The sequence below is a fragment of the Oratosquilla oratoria genome, chromosome 40, assembly GCF_046742065.1.
Source record: "Oratosquilla oratoria isolate Oo_2021 chromosome 40, ASM4674206v1, whole genome shotgun sequence".
Lineage (NCBI taxonomy): Eukaryota > Metazoa > Arthropoda > Malacostraca > Stomatopoda > Squillidae > Oratosquilla > Oratosquilla oratoria.
In genome coordinates this window covers 32,131,807-32,151,931 of record NC_134816.1, presented here as the reverse complement: position 1 = coordinate 32,151,931, position 20,125 = coordinate 32,131,807, and the positions used below count along the sequence as shown (strand labels likewise).

The following is a 20,125-nucleotide window of genomic DNA, read 5'->3' as shown; positions in this document are numbered from 1 at the left end:
AATATATAGCAACCGTTTGTTTACATCTTGCCAAAACAGCTGATGCGGATTACAGATGCGAGCATGAAAAAAGTAATTGACGGATAAGATATGACAACTTACTGTGAAACAAATTAACGTACTTTTACTCAAGCCAGCTTCCAAAGTATATCACAAGGTAGGTTTTTATGATAGAGTAGAGCGCTATCATTTTATTCAAAACATCATAGTCATTCTTGCTAATGACATTGGTCGGGATATTTCGTTATTTGGCTGCATATTTGAAGGTAATTCTTATTCTATTCAGTCATCAAAGAATGTCTTGGGATTTGGCCTTGACAGACAAAATTTATTGATGAAGTCATATTTATTCTTATGTTTTCGATATGACATAGTTTGGTATTTCCAATTTTTTATATTTCCTTGAATCCAACTATTGTTGTGTGTACTCCACTGGTAGCTACACACTAATTATTAAAATCCACAGGATTACGAAAAACATGGAACATAGGTATCCCTCACCAACACAAAAAAACAAGAATTTAAACACACTTTAATACTAAAACCCATGTAGCTATGCTGATATTAGAATTGGGTAGTTCATCTAGTAATGTATTCTAAGATTACCAGTGTTTGTATGACAAAATTAGTTGAACTTGTCATCCCATAGTGTTATTACCTTTTTTATGGAGGTTATGTTCTTGGTCATGTTCATTTGTCTCCTTACACCAATAGTTACAAACTGATTTTGATTAGTTTTCTTAGAATGCCAGAATATGACATATGTAACATTCTATTTGATTTTAGAGTTAATTTGGACCATAATCCAGATATAGAATTTGTTTCAAACTCTGGACAATGAGGTATATTTATGTCAACCTTGGCAAGTTAAGATCCCAAGATTTACTTTGATTTTACTTTGACCTTTGTGTCTACAACTGCCTTAGTAGAAGTTTGTGCTTTCCTAGTGCTTCTCATTCAAAATTATGCCAATCTGTGCATTCATAAGATCTTCAGGTGCCTCATTTGAGTCCCTTTAAGATACTTTTGTGTAGATGCATTTACCCAATCATAATATACCAGTACAGATCAAGAATTATATTTATGAGGCTTTATCTCTGTATCTATGATTGATTACCAATTTTTTTAATAGACTTATGTATGTTCCATGCTCAGGCTGCTTTGTCTAACTCATTCCACAATTTAATGTATTTTGTGGAAAATGTACTTCTTAACAACCTTCGAACATTGTTTTCTTAAGATTTTTGGTTTGTCCTCTTGCCATTCTTTTATCTCACACTTATAGATCTTTGTCTGTTATGTCTATAACTTTCATAGTTTCTCTTTTTTCATAATTTTTCCTCTTTCATCCAGTGTGGATAGTCTCAGCTTGTCTAGTTTTTTCTTTGATCTTTGAGTTAGGCTAGGAATAATTGTAGTTGCCATCCTTTGTATTTTCTCCATTGTATTTCTTATATTTTTAATGTGCTGAACACACCACCACTGCATATTCCAATTTGCAGTGGATACAATTTTGTATATATTTTTTTCTTTTTTCAATATCACATTAAAACAGTACTGTACCAAAACAGCATTAGCTTGGCACAAGGCTGTAGCTCCAAATGCAACCATTATACAGAAAACACAGAGCATCTTATTTTACACTGCCTAACACACTACCTCTCCACGTAACAACACAAAATGTCGTCACTGAGTTTTTTAGACTAACTGGTGACTGTGGTCTGCAAGAGAAATTTGGATCAATAGTTTGATTGAATGTATACTCATTGGATTCAATTCTTTCACACAGAAAGAGGTCTGCAGGAACACATCCGCAACAAAATTATTCCTCTTCTCTTAAATCAAATTTATTAAGAAAATTAACAAGTTAGTATAAAATCAAAGGACACTAAATCATGCTCATGATATAACCCTACCATTGCTGTATCATAATAATTACAATTACTGTTATAATTACTGTTTCTAATGGTACTGTTGGAGAACAGTGTTGTGTGCATTAAAAACTGAAGTAGTTTTGTCATCTGTTATTTTCAAGTCTTTGTAAATGAAAAGCAGGTGCTGTTATGCTGTTCTCTGTGTACAGAAAACAGGCAGGAAGTTGTGACGGTGTGAATGAACTAATCTGTTCTAGAGACTAGGTACTGGGTGCAGATGATGTAAGTGGTGTTATTGGAATGCTCCTTTTGCTTCTCTGCACAGGTCCAATCTAATGCAGACTTCAACAAAATACTGCTACCAAATATATTTACCAAAGTCAGCATTGCACTAAGGTGTCAGGGAATTCATAGTTCCTATATTTTTCTTTTCAGAATTAACCATTCAAGATGTCAGCCTCAACGCTACGCACTGTCATTGATGTACTTGAATGTTACCGAGGAAGGGAGAAAACTATGAGAACTCTTCAGTATGGACTTCTTTTTATAACCTCAGTCCCTGGGCCAGACATGCAGTATGTGGTATTCTTGATTACATAATGTAAAATGAATATTACTTAACTAGAAATGAGAGAATGGTAATCATTCAAATGAGATCCAATATGCTAAACAATATTTGCTCAGTGGGTTAGAATTGTGTATTGGTTTGTCCAGTTTATGACTTACATGTCAAAGAAATGATTGTTCATCATTTGTTCTCCATTTCTTTCATAGCCATACACAAATTGGAAAACTGATGTAAGTTTACTTCATAATACTGTATATTCTTTTACCAAAAGACAAATGACAGGTAATGGTTAATGGTGGTCCTTCAAGAAGACCAGTTGAGAAAATCATCTGTCTGCTGCCCATTTTCAAAAAACATCAACCACTTCACTTCCATGTGAAGGCGCAGCCCCAAGAGGCTGATACTATCTTTAAACAAGTTCCCAGATCTCTCTCAACTTCAATTCTGTTTCCTCAGTCTTTTCACATAAAAAGAGTTTACAACTGGTGACTATCCTCCTCTTACTACCCCAAGCTATTGACATAAACAATGTCCTACATTAATATAACAGACAGCAGTACAAACTCTCTACCTAGAGAGACCTATGGGTTGGCCTAACGACCATTGTGAACTGCTGTTTAGTGCTTTATCTAACTGTACCAATAATTTCATCTGCAAATAAGCCATAATTTTGTACATTAACCTTTTCCTATTAGTTTTAGGGAATATTAATTAGTTCTTTCTCTCCAGGAATCGGCTTCGTTCCCTCAGCACACAATTAGGATTGGCTCGTGTAGTCCTTCGGCTTTTTGATGATATTCCAATGCTCGGCTACACGTTTTCATATGGTCTTGGGAAAGATGTGAGCAATTCTTCTAATTTTATACCACTAGTAGGATAGTAAGATCTGTAGAAACTTGTGTATATGCACCGTCTTCTTTATTTTCCACATGAGGGGACAGAGTGGGAGTCACCAATTGAATGAAGCAGCATTGCTGTGGATGTACTATGTCTTGCTGCATTGCTTCTGACCCAGGACAGTGGGCAGGAGACAGCAATGACCCTTCATCCATGAGGAGCTAAGATGAGAGGGAAACAAGGGTGATGGATGGGAGTGGGTACATGCCTTTGATATGGCTACCTCGCATATAAGGAGGAAGAAAGCCTTGGTATATAGATAGATAGAAACTTATACAAGACTTTTTATTTCAGTTCCATGTATTGTCAGGTTCTCAGAAGCTGTTTTCAGAATACTAAAATTGAAAAATAAGGTTAAACATTATATTATACACATATACTGTATAATGAATGACATGTTTTCTACAAAGTGCATTGTAGATTCTGTGATACATATGAATTTTAATGAACTGATACATTTCATGATTTTACAATAAATGTTTCTTTTTGAAGGAACCAGACAAGATAATGAGATGTCTTGGAGTAATAAATAACCTGATAGACCAAGCATATTTCCCGGTTGAGCACATCGCATGGGCCCGCGATGTAAACGTGTTGGAGGGCAAATCTTCACAAGTGAGGAATGCTTCACTAATTTTGTGGCTCCTTTCACTGTATATCTCAATCCTCAGGTAATTTTTAATTTACAAAAGAAGTAATATTTTATCAAAAGAAACAGTATGTGAGGACAAAACCTTTGGATCACATGAAGAATTGTCACCCCAGACTTTGACAAGGTGACAGTTCTTCATGTGTGCTATCCTAGAGTGACAATTCTTCATGTGGGCTATCCTAGAGTGACAATTCTTCATGTGGGCCATCCTAGGTTTACAATTCTTTGGTTATATAAGTTGATAACGATAAGCATAACCCTCATTCAGCCTAACTTAATCTCTATTCCACTGTTGATATTTAGCATACCGGCATGACAGTTCTTCAGGTGGGATCTCATGTGGTGACACCTCTTCATGTGGGTGTTCTGGGGTGACAATTCTTCATGTGACCCAAACCTTTATTAGTATGACATTTCACTTGTGAGAGCTTTATTAGGCAAAATGTCATACTAATAAAGGCTCCATCCTTATGTGGTGTTTCTTTTTTTATAGACTTGTCAGTAACTGCCAACTGCATACAGTGAGACCTCTCACTGACGGACGTTAATTAGCTGTGTTTGCGATGTTTTCGCTGTGTTTTTGGTGTTTTGGGTGGCATAGTGATTGCACGCACTAAACAACAGCACCAAAAACACCGAAAACACCGCAAACACAGCTAATTAACGTCCGTTAATGAGAGGTCTCACTGTACAATTAACATAGGTTTTTAAATAATTATAGACATATTTCTTGCAGGATTCATTTCCCAGGAATTGACTCAAATATAGTAGTGGAGAAATGTATGTACTGTCACTTTAAATAATTATTGAATTAGGGCAATTTTTTTTTCTTTTCCTTACCATGTTGACATGAACTAGCGAGCTAGATGTTGCAGTTAATTTGTCATGTTAGTTGGGTTTTATTTTATTTTATTTTCTGTGATAAAATTTTATAGCATGTACCTTGCTTCCAGATCTCTCAGGTATATCCGTATTTTACAAAAGGAAAAGCATAAATTATCTGAAGAGAAAAGGTTAGTTATTATTCGGTTGTAATTGTAAGATATATACTAAACTAACATACTGAGGATTCATGTATATATTTATTCATCTACCAAAGGCTTTTTCCCCCCATACACGGGAGGTAGCCAAAAAGAAAAAGGCATAGAAAGCACATCCATCCATTCCATCCCCTACATACTCCACTCCCCTCCACCCTCTTCCCTCCCTCACATCTTGGCACCTCCTGGATGACGGTCATCCTGCATCCCATCCAGTACCCTGGGTCATAAGCAGTGTCGTAAGACACAGCACATCCACAGCAAGGGCGCTTCATTAATTCAGCGACCCCCCCCTCTCTGTCCCCTCATGTATGCAATAAGTACATATACATACAATACATAGATACATGTACACACATTAAATTGATATATCATTTTTCATTTTATAAGATAAGGGCAACTTATGAAATCTTTGTTTTCAGTAGACTGCGGCTTTACTCTTTGCAAAAGCTGGAAGTTTTGACCCTCTTCCAGCAGAGTGCTGACATGATGAATGCTATAAATTGGTTACCATGGAGACCATGGAGTAGACCTTTTCCCCCTTGGACGGTAAGTAATGTCAGATTTTATTTACCTTAATAATGTTTTGTACCACTTCTTTGAGTATATATTTCCATTTTCACCTCTCCCTTGTGATAGAGGGAAGGAAGAATACTGTCACCGAGTCTTCCCACTCTGGTTGTAAAGGCAGTTTATTAAAATGAGACAGAGTGTGGGACTAGGCATCCTGCTCTCGGTAATCCTCTGGGTACATTACTGAGAAGTTAAGGCATTAGAGATTCTAGGGGGAGTTTTCCAACCAGAACCCTGAGGTTTGGGTCTTTTGATGTGCTTGGGTATGCTGCAGATGTGAGTAAAAGGAAAGAGATGGGCAGTTTGTGAGAAGAAAGATGGATAAATTGGCATTAAATGAAACCAAGTTGAAAGGGAGGGGTGATTTTGAGTTTGGGAGTTTAGTGGGAAGGATGTCAGGAGTGAGGATAGGACAAGGGAGGAAAGGGGCGACTCTGGTAGTGAGGAGATAGGTAAGCATGTCGTGGAATGAAAGGTTTCTTCAAGGTTAATGTGGATGAAGGTGAAACCTGAAAGGGAGATATGGGTCCTTGTAAATGCATATAGACCTGGTATAAGAAAGTGTAGAGGAGAGGGAGTCTTTTTGGACAGATTTAAATGAGTGCTCAGAGAGTTTTGGAAGGAATGTCAATGTAGTTCTATTGGGAGATCTCATTGCTAAAGTAGGGGATAAACCAACTGATGGAGTTATTGGGAAGTATGGAGTGCCAGGTAAAAATCATAGTAGAGTTAATGGTGGAGTTGTGTTTAGAGAGTTGATAATAGTTAACAGTGTTTAGGAAGAATGTCAAGCATAAGTACACATGGGAGAGGGTGGAAAGGTGGTTGATAAGGCATTAATGGACAGTATAGATGTATTCAGTAAAAGAGTAGGAAGAGTTCTGGAAGTCCATGTTCTTAGGGGAGAGTCGGGGAATATCAAATAATTTTTGGTGGAAGGTAAATTGAAAGTAGAGGATAGGTGGAGAAAGAGGAAAAGGGTGGAAGGTAGAGAGGTTCTTAGAGCAAACTGTTTAAATGAGAAAAAACGGAACAGGAGTACAAGTAGAAGCTGAGATAAGTGTGAGAGATAGTGAAGGATAGAGTAGAAGAGGAATGGATTTGTTTAAAAAAGGAAGTGATAAGGTGAGCAAAGATGGTATGTAGAACAAGGAGGATAGGAGGGAATAGAAGGAAGGGTAGTGAGTGGTAGGATGATGGAGTGAAGAAGGTAGTAGAAGAGAAGTAAGTATTCAGTGACCGGTTGCAAAGTAGGATGAGAGAAAAATATAAGAAATATAAAGAAAAAAAGAGGCAAAAAGGAGGGCAGATGTAAAATGGGAGAGTATGACAAAATTTTGAAAGCAATAGAAAATATTTTGGAAGGAAATCAAGATAGGAAGGGGAGGTGAGTCAAGTAGAAAAGAAAAGGTAAAAGGCGTAGATAGACAGATCTTAACAGAGGAGGAAGAAGTAAGGGTAAGATGGGTGGAGTATTTTAGAGGGCTGTTGAATGTGTATGAGGATAGGGAGGGATTGGTGGTAGCTGTAGGAGGCACTAAGAAAATGACAATGATGTGAGAGAAAAATCAAGGAGAAATCAGAAAAGATGAGGTGGAAGTAGCTCTGCAGATGATTAGAGCAGGTAAGGTACCTGGGTTAAATGGGTGTCATGCAGTGTGTCTGAAGAAGGGAGGTACAGTCATAGTGGACTGGCTAGTAAGGTTGTTTAATGTGTATCTAAGGGAGGGTAGAGTGCCAGAGGACTGAAGGAGTGCCTGTATAGTTCTGTTTTACAAGAGAAAAGGAGACAAATGTGAATAGTAGTTTGAGAGGGATCAGTTTGTTTCATGTAGTTGGGAAGGCTTACAGGCTGGTTTTAATTGAGAGGATTAGGAGAGGAACAGAGGGAGTGATTGGCGAAGAACAGTGTAGGTTTAGGAAAGATAGGGGTTGCATGGATCAGGTTTTTGTGGTAAGACAAATATATGAGAAAGTTTTAGTAAAATGTAAGGATATTTTTTGGGCCTTTATGGATTTGGAAAAGGCTTATGACAGGGTGGACAGGAAGGCACTGTGGGAGATTCAAAAGTTTTTACAAAAGTAGTAGAGCCTGTGATAGATTTGGAAATGGAGAGAGCAAGTGGTTTGAAGTAAAGGTGGGACTGCATTAGGGATGTGTCATATCACCATGGCTATTCAGTGTGTACATGAATAGGGTGGTGCAGGAGGTAAAGGTGAGGGTAATGGGCAGGGAACTGGAGATGGTTAAAGAAAATGGAGAAAAGTGGGAGGTGAGCCAGTTGTTGTTTGCTGATGACACTGCACTTGTGGCAGGGTCAGGGGAGATTAAGGGAATTAGTGGTGGAGATTAGGAAGGTATGCAGTAGGATAAAAATGAAAGTAAATGTGTGTTAAAGCAAGGTGATGAGATGTACAAGGAGAGAAGATGGCAGTAAGTTTGAAGTAAGTCTTAAAGAAGAGAGGCTGGAGGGAGAAGGTAGCTTTAGGTATTTGTGGCAGAAAAGGGAGGAGTGAATGTCTCTTCAGGAAGAATCTTTAGGTTGTTTTCTATGTTGTGTTAGGCTGCGTTTACACCAGGCGAATTGAATCAATTCAATTCATGAAGAATCAACAAAATTCAGGAATCGTGTTGATTCACCACACTAGTTTCAATGTAACCGTTTACACCAGACGAATCGGCATGATTTGAATTGACTCGATTTGCATGGTGTAAATAGTTACATTGAAACTAGTGTGGTGAATCAACATGATTCATGAATCATGTTGATTCTTCATGAATTGAATTGATTCGATCCAATTAGTGTAGGACTGTCTGTGTCATTGGCTGAAAGTACTAGGAAGGGAGGAGTCACCAATTATCACCCCTCCTTATTACAAAAAGTGGAGGAAATACAGTTGAAGTTGATGGATAGAAGTATTGGGCCCAGTCCAGTGAGAGAGTGCCAGCCCCTTGCGGTTGTTGTCGTTGTTGTTGTCGTTCCCTAGATTGTCTGTCCGAGCAGTCCCGTCTCCCCAAGGAATGCCACAGCCGAAACTGGGTTTTCCCACAAATCCTTTATAGAGTGTATGTTGTGTTGTTTGCGTGCATGATTGTGTATAATGCAACTGTTCACAATGTGGTCATCCAGCCTCTTCTGGTAGCTTAGAAGTGCTGGGTGGTGGCCGCACCGCAGTCTGGCCAGGTGGACTCTGTCCTTTCATGGGAGAGAGGATTGCACCTCCAGGTGGAGGTGAGGAGGTGGATGGATTTTGAAAATGGGCAGCAAAGAGGCAATTCTCTCTGCTATCCATCTTGCAGAATGACCACAGGCAAGTACCCATCATTGTTCTCTTGCTATGATCTCAGGTTTGATATATATATATATATATATATATATATATATATATTTATTTATTTATTTATTTATTTTTCATTTATTTATTTTCTATTATTATTATTTTTTAATATATATTTTCCCCTTCTCCAACAGGTTGGACTCTTTGGATTGATATCATCATGCATTGGTTTCTACAAGTTATTGAAAGTGCGAGATATTGAAATGCTAACAGCAAAGGAAGTCTAGAACTGAAATATTTGAGTCGCTGCTGCATAGTAAAAAGTGTATTCACCTGATGTTATTTTCCTGTTGTGCTTTGCATGGCGAGTGTAGCTGTGCTGTGTCACAGAATTTTCCTGCATTGGTTGATTACCATTCTAATTTATATATTTATTTATTTATTTATCTTTTTTAGAGTGACTTGTGGGGCATTTCATTGGCCATTGCCAGTTAACTTGGAGCATGGATAAATTGATTTAGTGGTTGTTGTTGTTGTTTTACATACAACAGTGAGAAAAGGTTGTTAATTAATAAGAAAAATATCTATTAACAGAAAAAACTCTAAAAGAATTAAACATTTTAACCCCATCCATCCAGTAATATTGTCTAGGTCATGTTCCTGTTGATGCAAAAAAAAAAAATTATTTTCAAAGCTAGCTCAAGAGAAAATGGGATTTTTATCTAAGATGTGATCTAACAGGATTTTCTTCCAAATCTGTTTCCACAGCTGAATAAATTTTTCTTGTATTATAGAAAAGAAATAAGAGGCACATCACGTCATTCTTTGTAACTCAACACCAACAAAATGTCCTTGCTAAAGAGGGTGAATAGGTTCTTGGCTTTTCAGATTATTACCAATCTGGAGTTCATTTCTCAATAAAATAAGATAATGTTGTGTAAAGTGGAACAAAATCTATAAGATAATCCAGCATGTTGAAAAGGTTTACAGAAGGTGACATTTGCAAGCTTATTATTATGTTATCGCTTGAGGAAATCTCTTAATACAAGAAAAAAACGCATACATTGAAATAATCATAGCTTTTACTATTTCATATTGTTATGAAGGTTTAGAGATTTAATTTATAGAGTATTTATACTCGTGGCTTGCCAGAAGTATGTGATATAGACAAATAGAAAAAATTTTGCAATGCAATTTAGATTTAAATCTATAGAATAAGTAATATTTCCATGTAATATTATGATGGATTGATAACCTATGCTTTTTGGTCTAGTCACAGCAAGAAAAGGAGAAATACGATAGTTACATCAGCCTCAAGTAATATTAAGCAGTTTTGATCATAAAAGTAGAGCTTCCAGTATCGGCAATAATTTACTTGTTATAGAATTTTTTATGCTATGAAATGGTGATAGTACAAGCCATTTGGTCCTGCAAGATGGATATCTCCCTCTACCTGCCCATTTCCAAAACCTATCAACACCTTCACATCCATCTGGAAGTGATGTCCTGGTATTCATTCTCTGGAAAGAGCTAAAGATATTTCTCTGTCAGCTTTGACTATTTTCATCCCACTTTTTCACATAAGAAGGACTAATTACTAATGACTATGTTTCCACTCAGTGAAACTCAAGGCAATGATTAGCTTTATTGATATTGCTATTAAGACCTACATATAGACTACTGGCAGATGCAGTGGGTTCTCTTATCTAGTGTAAGTACAGTAATCATTGATATTATTGTAATTTATCTATTTCACTCTTTTGTTTACTGAGTTCCTTGAGTTACCACTATATTCCACTCAAAGGTCTCCAATTTTTCTTCTTTTTCTTTCCATTTCATATGAGCCATTTTTCCATACACACCTATACCAAAAGATTTGCCCACACCACCCCACTACTAGAGGTGAGTGGAGAATGGTTATATGTAGATGATACTGTGATGCAAGGAAGGGGGAGAGGAGGAGGAAGTGGTTATGCCAATTAAGTGAAGCAGTCTTTCTGTGGGTGTGCTGTGTCTTACTCCATTCCTTCTGACCCAGAGCAGTGGGTGGGATACAGGGATGACCTGTCATCCATGAGGAGCTAAGATGAAAGAGAATAAAGGGTGATGGATGGGAGTGAAATGGGTGGGAGTGGGTACTTCCCTTTTGACTTGGGTACCTCTCTTGCATGGGGGAAAAAAGCCCTTGGTATATAGACTCCACCCATATCAACACTATGAGGATGAAGGGTCACTGCTCTCTACAACATTGTAGTTCAAACCCGGTGTAGTGAGACAGTTCATCTGTTGCAGGGCCCAACAATCAAAACTAATTTACCCACATGGCTTCATCACACAATAAGTCCTGTGTCCACCCACAACAGTGTGGAATAGATTTAGAGAAGATCATCTCATGCAGATCCTAAGATAAAATAGAACTGAAGATCTTTGTGCTTTTACTAAACTCTTTAATGGTTTATTTTATTCTCCATAAAATTGGTGAAAATGTAGTGGAAAATAATAGTCCAGAGACTAGGTACCAGATCACAGGGCTCCACCTCTTGGTAGGTGTAAAGGTGTTAATGGATTATGAAAGGAAGGTAAAGGAGGGATGATTCATTGTGACATTTATCCCATAGGACCATTGTGTGTAGGTACCCATCATTGGTTCTTGAGCCGCTGGAGATTATGCGATCAATATGAACAAGTTGTCAACACAATTGTGAGATTTCTGTGATTGGTTTCTACTGTCAACATTCTCTCACTACTCAACCTAATATGTTCTTTGATGCCATGTTTATCCTTTCATGTAACTTGTAGTACAGCCTATTAATTACTTACCTTAATTTTTTGTATATTTTCCTATTAAAAAACACATGGAATACATTTCAAAGTTGTGCATATATATACTGTACTGTTTAAACAGAGTTTATTATTATTTGTTCCAAATTGTCTTTAAACCACTTGCTAATGAAGTGATCAAAGTTTGATTCATTTTCATTTTTCTTTGTAGCTCCTGTTCCAAATTTTCTTTCATTTTAATCTTCGTAAATTGGTGCTTTGCTTATCTGTGTTTTGTACTTCATGATGTGATCACCAAGTTTTTCCAAATGATTCAGCTTAATGAAACGAACTTCCCCTCTCAGTAAGGGGTAGGACTGCCTCTATGTAGGACTTCTTTGAAAAAGGGAATTTGATGTAGTATGCATTACAATTAACTCATTTGCCATCAGGGTGGACTCAATTGCTTCCATCCCTGACCTCTGCCACAAGTGGCAATGTTCTATCTTGCTCAGTCAGCGAGCATGTCAAATAGTTTCCCATAAAGTACTTTTTGAGCCCGTGAGAAATCCCTGTTCCATAATCAAACTTTTCTTGTCTTCCTTCATCTGTGACTTTTTATACACTATTGTCAATTGTGAAATTAATTCTAATTTGCAAATTATAATTCTTTATTTGGGGTAGGTCATATATTGAATTTATCACTTTCTTAGTCTAGTGAAAATTAGATCTAGTAGTGAAAGGATTCCACTTCCTTGTGCTCGATCTAGTTTTCTCAGGTACTAGTTGAATGTCCTGTGATTAGGTATACAAAAGGACCTCGCCAGTATATCTAGTTCTTGTCAGTTTCTAGACTAATCCAGTTGGTGTTTCTACAGCTTGACTTGAAAAGCCATTTGAGACTCCAATTTTTTGCAAATAAAACTTTCAGTGCTCTTTTTAATTCAGCTGTGATGTTAGGAGAGCAGATGGTTGTGATTTTCATTTTTAATTATGGAAAGTATATATATTGCAGTATGTCAATGTGGTCTCTGTATCTACTGGTAATGTTGTGGTTGTAATCTCGGTTATATTTCCCAGATTTTGGTCTTTAATCAGCACTTGTTTTTCCTCTCTCCTTCCTTGATTCCTCTACCCTTCTAGATGCTCTGCTCACTGAGTCCAAGAGAATCATTTCTTATGTCTTTTGTTTTTTATATTGGTAATAATTGTCTCGAGTTTCAATGACTGGAAACCTGCAGCTCCACAGTGAGCACTCCCTTATATCTCTGGAGTGTTGTTTGTATTTTATTAGTGTGGGACCATTTGTATCTCACAGGCGTTGGAGGGAAGCAGTTGCCAGTTGTCAATTCTTATGGGAAAAGATGAAAGGAATACTGTGGAACCTGATAAAGATCCTGAGTTTATTCATATTGAAGATGGGTAGCAGGAAGATTATTATACCTTCTGCCCCTCTTGTAGGACCATCGGAAGCAGGTACTTGTCACTGGTTCCTTATTTTAATTACCATAATGCTGTATTTCTATCTTTTCTATGTACTAATTGACCTCATAATTTTCAATGTTTTATTTATGTCTAGGGTGAATGGAGAATGGTTGTATATGGATGATGTTGTGATGCATAAGGTGGAATGGGCGGGGGGTGGTATGTGTGAGCAAAATTCAAAATTTGACGCAGCCCGAAGGGATTTCTCCCCATCTTCTCCTTTTATGCATGAGGGGACGGAGAGAGGGGGTCGCCGATTTAATGAAGCAGCCTTGCTGTGGATGTGCTGTGTCTTGCGACACTGCTTCTGACCCAGGGCAGTGGACAAGGTGCAGGGATGACCCGTCATCCAGGAGGTGCTAAGATAAGAGGGAGGGTGGAGGGGTGTGGAATGTATTCAGGGGTGGAATGGGTGGGAATGATTTTATGCCTTTTCCTTTTTGGCTACCTCCCTTTTAAGGGGGAAAAAGCCTTGGTATATGTATGTATGTATTTATGTTTAGTACAGTACTCTGAGATTTTGATTTTCACCCTTTAGTCTATACTTGACCACTTTTTCTTTTATGTATAATTCCTGTAGCATTATTTCATTGTGAGAATCCCTGCCTTATTATATATGTGTTGTTTTAATATTTATGCTTGTTCAAGTTGTAGTGCCTTATTTCTGTCTGAAGTCTTCACTTATATACCAATACTTACCTTCAACTTGGCTCCAAGTGGTGCTCATATTTCTTTCACCTTGAAATGGTAGGTTCTCATTTAATGTTCATTATAGGGTCTAATAGATTCTTTTTCTTTAATTCAGAAAACTATTTTTCCTTATTTAAGTATATTAAATTATTTCATTACAAAGAACAAACCAAATATGTAAATAAGGTTAGTACAATACTTTGCATTTTATTCCAAGATTTTTTTTAAAGTTCTTCAGTATTCTTTTACATAAGTGATATACATATTGTCTGAAAAGATATATGCACATTTTATAATCATAACAATTTAATATTCAATGATTCAAGTGTATACAGCTCTGTGTAAAGAAATTTCTAGTAAATTGATTACTTAGTCCAGGTGCTAAAAATGTTTTACGATATCTATACAATTTTGATATTAACTAAATGATCTTCAGATGTCTGCTAACATATCTGCCATAAAAAGTCAAAACACATTGAATCCAGAATCCTTGTTTTAAGGAAGTTAATGGTGAAGATTTGAATGCTCATTGCTTTTTTGCTACTTATATCAGCATGTTGTAGTTTTGCAAACCTGGGGATTGACATTAGATCTGTTGCTTTATGGCGTTAGATTTCCACAAAATATTAAGCAAATAGCCGATGTGTTATACCTTCTAATAATGTAGAAAACACATGGAGTTAATGCAGTCTGCCTGTTGAGACTCCAATACAATGGTAAGATAGGATTAACCCACCTTTAGAATAAGGTTCTGCCAATTCCATAGATACCAAAGTTGCAAAAAATAACATTCTTGCAGTTCATGCATTCTGCCCTTTTATGGCAGATATGTTGCGGGCTGGTTTATACACTGTTATAAGGTCTTTTTATTATACACTTTGTCTTTTGGTTAATCCAACAAATAAGTCAGGTGGGTCAAATCCAGTGCATGTGTGGGTCACTCAACAATTCCTCTTCAGCCATTGTGAAATTTTTCATTAAGGTAGCTGTGTCTGGCAGCTGATAGCTGTGCTGTGTCTTGTTTTGTTGCTTCTGACCTGAATGGTGGGCAGGAGACAGGGATGAACCTTCATCCATGAGGAGCTAAGATGAGAGGTAGGAAAGGGTGGTGGATGGGAGTGGGTGGATGACTTTGATTTGGTTACCTCCCTTATAAGGGGGAAAGAAACCATTGATATATAGAGCTTAAAAAATACCCAAGTCCAGAGACCATGTGCCAGCCCCTCGTGAGTCAATTCCAGTTCAAAGTAAAGATGTTTATGTTTCACACATAATCATCACATACAGATATCAGGACTTTTAATGTTCAAGACCTTAGAACTTTTTGTGCTCATGTCATGCACAGTACCATCTGCCTAAAATTTATCATGGGGTTGGGGAAGCTCTGTTTACATAGAATTATATTACCACAACAATGACAACTACTCCTATGACCTCTGAGAGAAGAGCCTTGGGTATATCAATAGCTCATTGTCAGATTATCACACATGAATATAAGAAACTTCAACAAACTAGTGATGTACAAATAAACGGCTGCAACAATGTCTCTTGGTAAGTGAAACGTTTGATTGATGAAGCTCACTTTTTTTTTTCTTTTCTTTTCTTTTCTTTTTTTTCACCAACAAATTTAGGGTCCCAATGACCCCAAAAAAATCAAAATTCTCTTTTGAGGTTGTGATGGAGGTTCTCTTGCTGACGTATGTCTACTACCATTGGAAGTGACTTCTGTACACATTATCAGGTTCCATATACCATTTCAACACCTACTTTCTCTGCACAAATATAAGAAACTTTCACATGAAAAAATTGTAAATGAATAATATAGCCAAATAAATTGTGTTTACATCTTTAAAGGCACCTTAGTGTTTTAACCAAAAATTATATGATTTTTATTAATTAATAATTTTGTTTAACATTATATATAATACATGATAAAATGCTACTGTCTTTCAATAACTCACCTGGTTGACTGAAAGTTACTTTAACTGTTTGGAGTTTCCCATTAATGGAACAAAATCACCTGATCACAGAAAGTAAACATTTGAATAAAGCAGGTGATAGTAGGAAAAGAAGAGCCCAAACATGTTTGAGTTGAAGTGTGGTAGGTGTTACAAGGATGAATAAAATGAGAAATGGGGTAAGGTGGAGAGCAGGAATGGAAAGAGAATTTTCACATTAAAGTATGCTGCAATAGTTTTGGCAAATGAAGAGACTGGGTGAGGAAAGGCAAGCAAAATGAGTGTGGAAGGTGGAGGTGGATGGAGTGAACTCAGGAATTCTGATAATGAGGATGGACTAAGTAAAGGGAGCATTTGATGCAAGAACTGTGCCTATCGAGCAAGGAAGAGAGAATGCTAAAGATATTAGTGATTGGAGAGTGGTTGTAAATGGATGAAGAAATGATGCAACGTGAGGGGGGTGAGTCATCATGTAATGAAATGGTGAGGGTAAACAATCTTCAGCACTGTCTTGCTACGTTGATACTGACCTAGTGGTGTGGCAGGATTAGGGATGACCCCTTCATCCATGAGATGCTAAGATGAGAAGAGCAATGAATGGATGTAGGGGGAGTGTATTCTGACCCCCACCCCCCATATAATAGGGAAAAGGTCTTAATATGCATGGCTATACAGCCATGTTAAATGTTTGCTCTGTTTTCTTGAAGTGAACAAAATTATGTTTTCGTTAGTTTCTCATGCCGTTGCCGAATTTGCGAGAGAGAATTACTGAATTGTGGTAAATCACAATTGCGATGTTGCCACTGTCATTTCCATTTCCAAAGGAAATTTTGCCAGTCATAATCAATATCATGTTCAGACTAACCCTAAAGGACAGTGGTTTCGATTTTTTTTTTTTTTTTTTTTTTTTTTTTTTTTTTTTTTTTTTTTTTTTTTTTTTTTTTTTTTTTTTTTTTAAATGTGAAAAACCTACCCAATATATTTGACAATACCAGCAATGGCGGACAAGGTTGTCAATTTCTACCAGGAAAAATCATAAAAGGGCCCACTTGATCTCAAAACGTAGTCACAGAAACGCAATAAATGTTTTGGGCAAATAAATGTTAAATTATTATTATTTCTTTTTTTGTTTTGTTTCTTTGTGTTAATGTGTGCCTAATTCAAATACTTGAATTTTTTAGTCTCCGAATGTACGCAATACATACAGATTTTTCCTTTTTTTCGATTATTTGTGATGGACCACAAAGCTTATCCGGCTGGATGGCAGGAAGGCAGTCTGGAATAAAATCTATTCATCCCATATCCCAACCACAAAGCGGAAACCTGCTAACATTTTGGACAATATATGCATGTTTTCAATAAGTTTAAACATGATTCTTACTGTAGAAGTACAATACGATTATCTGTTTCACGGAACGTCTCATGTTGAGAATAAATTATTTCGCGTCATTTAGTTTTACCTAAAACTTCATTATCTGGTGTCAAAATCCCAAATTTATACGAATTACATCGGGTATCACCTGAAAATAGTCATCGTGGCATGTCGCTATATTTACAATGTTATATCATCCATGTTACAAGGGTAGTTACTTGTCATTCAGTCTTATTCTACTGTACTAGGCGGTAGAGCTGGATGTGTGCAGGCTGAAAATAAATTCGTTGGCGCGGTAACGCCAGGAATATCGATCGAAGATATTCATAGGGGGACCGTTAATTTGAATTTCTGGTATATTGAGCCATACTCTTTGTCAGCTTTACCTACGGCCCCAGAGATCCTTATGGCACGAAATATATGTAAATAAAATGTAGTCATGCCTTAATCGTTGCATTATTTACATTATTATAGTTTTTATTTATTGATTTATTATCATGATTTTTTTCGCATCCGACCTAGATATGGAGCAAAAGGTCTCCTGTCGGCATGCTCCGACTTTGTAAACTTTAACTTTGTATATGGCAAGAAGATCCTTAGGGCGTGAAATATGGTTAAACTTGGCGGCATTTAGTTTAATTTTGGTTTTGGCATAAAATGGTAGGCTCCTGCAGTCCTACTGTATACTATGCAAAGTCCAATCCATTGCAGACAGTGCTGGCCAGCGCTCGTGCCATGAGCGTCAGGAATTCCCTCCTCCCCTTAAAAATTCAATATGTGTTTGAAACATTGCCGGTCGTCACGTATAAATTCGTTAATTTTTAAAGTTATAGTTTATAATTATCTGACTGATGAAAGTCAAAATGTAACTCATGTAATGTAAATGTACGCCAATGCGGCTAATCTGAAAAGTATCTTTTTATCCCTACACCATTAACCATATATGTATAATATTTAATCCACTCCCCCCTACAAAAATCCCTGAACATTAGAATGAAGGAGACTGCAAGAGACCATAAGGCCTACACTAGGCAGTTCCATGTCCATTACCACCTGTCATCCCTATCCATAAAGTTGTCTAACATTTTCTTAAAACAACTGATAGTTTCAGTGCTCACTACATGGTTACTAAGTATATTCCATTCGTTGACCACTCTACTGGTAAACTAGTTCTTGCCTACTTCCTTCTTAAATCTAAATTTCTCCAATCTGAATCCATTACTGCGAGCCCTACCCTTTTGTCATATGAATACCTTGTTTGCATCACCCTTGTCAAAGCCTTTGATGCACTTGAACACCTGTTAGGTCACCCCGCACTCTGCGTCTTTCCAGAGAGTGTAAGTTATGGCGCCTAGACCTGTCCTCATAAAGTTCTGAATCTAGTGGATTGGTATCCATTCTATAAGACAGCTACCAAAAATGTACCGCGTAGTCAAAGATGGGTCTAGTAACGCCAGATGAGTTTGATAATTACCTTTGCACTTTAAATCGTAACCGTCCCATCAATGAAACCTAATGCTCTGTTAGCTCTATTCCTGTGGACGCTCCTCCCTCGTGCAGATAATTTTACAGTGCAAAAACGAGCGTTCTACCTCATGAAAAGCTTATCCGTAATCTGAACTTCACATTTGTACTTCTCGCAATATATTTTAGGAATTCAATTCCACTTCGGGAATGAGTATGGGTAGGGCGGGGGGCAAGGTGGGCGGTACAGAACTGGTTAAACGGATTATCACACTGGGCTATTTTCCCTCCAACCTCCGATTAATCGGCGATACCGACCACCTCCAGAACTTTTTCCGCCGTATTATTATTTATATATATATATATATATATATGTATATATATATATATGTATATATATATATATGTATATATATATATATATATACTTTTTTTTTTTTATAAATACATGGAATGTCATTTTATATGCTAGGGGAAAACTATTTCCCTCCAGCATATGAGATTCCTTCTCGAAAGCTGTGAGTTGCAAATCTGCTCCAACAGTCTGAGGGAAAATAGCCCAGTGAGCGCCTATCTGGCCCCCTATCTGTGACATTCATAACTCAGGAAATTCATAATGAGAGCAAGAAATTAATTGCCACGAGGTTATGTCTATGCTTACAGGTTTTGTTACCCCTACCAATAGAGGTACAAGTATTACAGTAATACAAAATACATGTCCTGGATTCAGGTTGCTTGTAAGTGTATGGGCACATGAGTGTGATCATTCATGGGGGCTGTGCGACATGACGTCACTGAAAGATCCGGCAAACTAGATCCTCCGAAGATGGCAATACTGCGATGGGAACATTTTGTTCTAGTGTTCTTATTTTGTTCTGTTGTTTTTAAAGTAAATAAACTGAATTCAGGACATGTGTTTTGTATTACTGTAATACTTGTACCTCTATTGGTAGGGGTAACAAGGAATAAAAATAAATGAATAAATAGATAAACTTGTAAACTATCCCTCTACTTGTCCAGCGTCAACGGAAAGTTAGTAAACTTGCCTCCAAACTAAACATCTGTCAACATATTGCCAGTTAAGCTAATTTAACTTGAAGTTTGCACTAACGCTATATCCGTAACAAGGCGTTTCGGATACAGGATTAGCCGTCAAAACGACCGAATTTACGTTTCTCTGCCATTACAAACCATCAAGCAAATCTTACCATGATTGTGTCCAAGTTGCAGGTTTGACTGAGTGTCTTCGTCTCTCAAGTTAAGTGCCTGATACTTAGGCCCTGTGCACACTAGCCGCAGAAACCACGACGGTAGAAGTGCTCAGTTATAAGAACGCCTCCACTGACTTATATCGTAATTGATCCGTCGCGGCTCAAACCATGGCGGTTGAAACCGTTAGTGTGAACAGGGCTTGGTATGTTGGTAGCACAATCAGAGGCATGCAGTCATCCTAGTCGCAAGCTTGAGTCTCGCACTACTATCCAAGCGCATAGGTCAAAGTAACCGTTTCGAC

At 37.3% G+C, this 20,125-nt stretch overlaps 1 protein-coding gene across 5 annotated transcripts; it reads left to right on the top strand.

Annotated features, from left to right (window-relative positions):
• The first annotated feature begins 18 nt into the window (after positions 1-18).
• Positions 19-15,425, top strand: LOC143020760 (peroxisomal membrane protein 11C-like). 5 transcript variants are annotated; one of them, XM_076177494.1, is made up of 8 exons: positions 19-157; positions 2,310-2,449; positions 2,649-2,672; positions 3,172-3,283; positions 3,832-4,010; positions 4,945-5,004; positions 5,457-5,580; positions 9,078-15,425. In XM_076177494.1, exons 2-8 carry the CDS (start codon positions 2,325-2,327, stop codon positions 9,168-9,170), a joined length of 717 nt encoding a protein of 238 aa, XP_076033609.1. In that variant the 5' UTR covers positions 19-157; positions 2,310-2,324; the 3' UTR covers positions 9,171-15,425. The 5 variants fall into 5 exon arrangements, with proteins under 5 accessions (XP_076033609.1, XP_076033607.1, XP_076033611.1 ...); XM_076177492.1 differs by having other exon boundaries at positions 5,454-5,580; XM_076177493.1 differs by lacking the exon at positions 19-157 and adding an exon at positions 164-266 and having other exon boundaries at positions 5,454-5,580.
• The last annotated feature ends 4,700 nt before the right edge of the window (positions 15,426-20,125 follow it).